The sequence below is a fragment of the Dendroctonus ponderosae genome, unplaced genomic scaffold, assembly GCF_020466585.1.
Source record: "Dendroctonus ponderosae isolate FM_Combo_2020 unplaced genomic scaffold, Dpon_F_20191213v2 Dpon_F_20191213_8, whole genome shotgun sequence".
Classification (NCBI taxonomy): domain Eukaryota; kingdom Metazoa; phylum Arthropoda; class Insecta; order Coleoptera; family Curculionidae; genus Dendroctonus; species Dendroctonus ponderosae.
The window spans coordinates 12,259,642-12,263,575 of NW_026019016.1; the positions used below are offsets into that span (position 1 = coordinate 12,259,642).

Sequence of the window (3,934 nt, forward strand, 5' to 3'; positions counted from 1 at the left end):
ACGCGGGTTCTGATGAGAACAGTGTAAGCGTTCAAGCAAACCACTTCTGAAGATGCAAGCCACTCGTGCTTGCGAAACGTCCGGAAGAAATTCTAGCGACCGACGGCCAAAAAACCCATTAGTTTTAAAACATACCTAGTTGTTAACGCAATGCACTAAAATCCTCCAAAAACCGGCCGAATCCCCAGACCGAAAAATCCTAATTGAGAAACTTTCACAGAATAAATAGCGGACAAAAAATTTGAATCAAATCTGAATGGTCACGCTGTCTCTCCTCGTAATACAATCATTAGATAATCGCGCAAATTTAATTCCCATTGTTTAATGAATATTGAAACGAAATCGCGCATTTTGCGGCATTTTTTGCATAGAGATGAATTCAACGATGTTTACCAATTGCCGATTGCAGACGTTTTTTTTTCCGATGGTTAACGAACCGGAAGTTTGTGGCTCGTTGGAGTCGCAAGGATCGTCGTAATTGGCAAATTCGATCGTTTTTCTTAAATAATTCGATTTCATTGCAACTGATTAAGGTGAAAATTAAACGCTGTTTAATGAGATTTTGAGAGAAAAAATCGGTTTTTATCGACACGAATTTGGTGATTGACCTGCGGTGAAGAAGCAAAATGTACCTGGAAAAATTGCCAATCTGGCAGGCAGCCCTTTGTATGTTTGGCTGGAAAATTGTCCTTTGCAGGTGAATTTTCAAGTCTTATTTTTGATTCAGTTTGGCGAGTCGTCTTTACACGCTTTAGAAACTGAATACATTCGAATACTGTTTTACTCAGGCAAAAATTCCAGTTTCTAATAAATTTTTAATTGAATTAAAAAATTTGTTGCAACTGTGCAAATTTCAAAAACAATCAAGCAACGACAGAAACTGTTGTAGATTGGCCCAGTTTTCCGTAAAATAGACCAATTAGGGCAAAAATGTTGAAGAAAATCGCGTGGAAAACCAGAAAAAATCTTCAGCTTGTCGCCAACCCACCAAACACTGACCTTATCGACGAGTTGCCTAGTTAGCAAAAAAACAATCGACTGCTAAGCTCCATTTTTCACCCCCGTGCCCTTTGGCGAGCCGAACCTGATGATGGGCAAAAATCGATCGAAATCGGCGCTGGCACTCAATTAGCACAAAACGGGGGATAAAATCCGAACAATATTCCGACTGATTAACCTAAAGACACACTTTTTGCGTAAATAAATCGAAAATAGGCTCTTTGGAGGAGCACTCTTCGCGAGCGGACAAACCAAAGCGCACTGCGATAACTGAGAAAAACGGCGAATGTATTGGCTTTGCGCCCATGCGATTGGTGCGTTCTCACTTGTTTTTCCCAGACGGCGGACTCGATTCTTGACAAAATGGTGAAGAAAATTTTCGGAAAACAATGGATTAAATTGCTGGAACACGTCCTTTTTGGAGACTTTTATTAGTGCTATAAAAAGGAAGTTTAGGTGTTTTTTGGGTCAGACGTAAAATGGGGAATTTTTTATTCGCTTAAAATATCAAGGGGAAAATCGGAAAATTGCCAATTTCAAAATCGTCCTATATTTTCTTAGTTGAAAGAAGTACAGAAAAATGTTTTGGGCCAAAGATGCTTTTTTTCCCGACGGATTTCGGAAATGAAAATTCGTCTGTCCTTTAGCATCTATTTGAAAAGACCAAGTTGATGATGGTTTCTAGTAGGCGAAACGTCGGATCATAAAACTGATGATGTCCAATCGATTTATTGGAATCTTCTCTCCTTCAATTGTTGGACCAATTAAAGTTTTTTTTCAATAATAATCCCGCACTAAAATATACCTGGCGTGTGGATGGCGGTGAATAAAACAGAAAAACTTACGGCAGAACTGGACAGGTACATAGATATAGATCGTGAGCGCGTTATATAGATGATGGCCAAAGCAAATGATGTGTAAAATTAACAAATACGCTCATTTCTAATTCTGAACATCGTCGTAAAGTAATTCCTCGATCGGCTATGGTGCATGACAAAAGGCTGTGTATGCAACGAATTAAAAAAAAATAACGTCTAAAAGCCTATAATTAATCGGGTACGAATGCGGAAAGTAACGCGATTGAGGAAAATCCTGTTTAAATTAATGTTCCAGAGGCTGGAGGTTCGGGTTTTAACGTTGATTTGTGCGTTCATCACGTTTACTTGCGAAAAACTTGTCAACTTTTCAACTAAAATCTCGCAAAAATGCTTGAACAAAAAACTGGTAATAAAAATGAAATAATTTAAAATATACCGAAAAATATATTAAAAATTATCAAACCGTTTTGCAGATAATTTTGTATTGTTCATAGTAAAGCTGTGCGCCCTCTATATTTCGAAAACGAAGCTTGGGCCTATGTATATTTTGACATTTTTTCATATTTGGCAAGCTTCGGAATTTATGGTATTTATTTCTGGGACACCCTATATAAACCGATGTAGGAACATACATGTCCGTTCTAAAAGAAAACTGAAGTCGATAAATTTTAGTTCCCTTTCTTGTGGTGGAATCTCGCAGAGAACAGCACCAGTCCATTGGAACCAATTGAACACCAAATTTTCCTCTAAATAAGTTCTTAGCAATATAAAAATCCTTTGAGCAAATTTCGGGCTTGATACTATTCTAACGCCCCCGGTAATTCCCCTGACATAAACATTGATTAAATGACACACCCCTCCAGATTCCAGTGGCGTAGGCCCGGTTTCTGTAACGAGAACCGCTCGACCAGCGTCTTCTGTGCCAAATTGGGCCATTTTTGCTTAAAAAACTGCATTTTTCCACATTTTTCGCAGTGCGTCGCATAAGTAGTGCATTTTCCCCATTCCCCTGATAAAAAATGCGTAAACTAATCAATAACTGAACAAATCGATGCCCTTTGGGTGACGCTTGCGTCTTTTGACATTGTCTGTAGTGATTAGTGACTGTTAGTGACGCGTTTTTGTTTATAGTTAGCCAATTGTTTAGTGTTTCTCTGCGTTTAAGTGTGGATAAGTGGTGAAATGTTATAGTGACTAGGATTTTACAGTTTTATTAGAGAAAATGACTTGGGGATTCGTAACTTGTGGACCAAACGAAGCTCTAGTTATTTCAGGTTAACTGCTGTTGATTTTCCTAAATTTAAGGCCCCAAATTAGCCCCCAATTGATCCTAATTAGATGTTGCGAGTAATCAATGTTTGGAATTCTAAACTTGGCTTCCATGGGTGTTCCAACAGTTGCAGCACATTAATTTTTAAACGGAAATTTATCATAATCAATTAACTGAAACCAAAGCACAAAAATCATGGTTGACTCTTGAGGATTTTGCAAAAAACTCTAGTCAAAAGGGCTGAATTTTACTTATCCACCAGATCAAACCTAGAACAGTTTATTTGCCGAAAATTTCAAAGTTTTGGCCAGTAATTTAGCTGATTAACAGTTAGAAAGCACTTGCAGTCGTTTATTTACGTTCAAGGTGAAAATCATCAGTGTAGGTTTCCTCGGACTTCCATTGGCTTACAAAGATGTTTTCTATTCCAACGTTTCGTTTGATAGTATCTCCAACCAAGCTCAATATTGTCTATTAATCGCGCCACCAAATCTATTGAATCCAGCCGATAAAACCAAACTTGTAGATAAGTTCTATATTGTTGAGGCGGATTCATTTTTTTACAAACTTCTTTTTGGGTATTGCGCCTCAAAAATTTTTGTCTTTAAAAAAGACAGAATTTCCTCACATCTTTTATTACAGATTGATAAATAGTGCTCCTATTTCGCAATAAGAGCGAATTATTTATCAAAAAGTTATCAAGAACTATCACCTAGAGGGTATCCTGCGACACACTTAGGCTCAAGCTGTACGAGAAAATTCCAATTAGTAGAGAGATTAATTTGAAAAATTACCTTGACGTTTCGATAGCTATTTTCTGCTATCGTTATCAAAAGAACCTAAATGA

General features: G+C 37.5%; 2 protein-coding genes across 7 annotated transcripts in view; one reads left to right on the forward strand and one right to left on the reverse strand.

Annotated features, from left to right (window-relative positions):
* Positions 1 to 1,270, reverse strand: part of LOC109542474 — a 48,251-nt gene extending 46,981 nt beyond the window's left edge. Inside the window, exon 1 of the mRNA XM_048668987.1 lies at positions 1,000 to 1,270. The gene's annotated coding sequence lies outside the window, so the exon portion shown is untranslated. The remainder of the gene's footprint in view (positions 1 to 999) is intronic.
* The window catches only part of LOC109541942 (flotillin-1), a 65,933-nt gene that overhangs the window by 41,752 nt on the left and 20,247 nt on the right, over positions 1 to 3,934 (forward strand). For 2 of the 6 annotated variants that reach the window (XM_048668992.1, XM_019910944.2), the window contains exon 1: positions 2,880 to 3,091. The exons of 1 other annotated variant lie outside the window; for it this stretch is intronic. In XM_048668992.1, the coding sequence (XP_048524949.1) occupies positions 3,040 to 3,091 (52 nt within the window). In that variant the 5' untranslated portion in view covers positions 2,880 to 3,039. Of the gene's footprint in view, positions 1 to 2,877; positions 3,092 to 3,934 lie in introns of those variants that run through there. 3 more of the 6 variants (XM_019910942.2, XM_019910943.2, XM_048668993.1) reach the window with 3 other exon arrangements.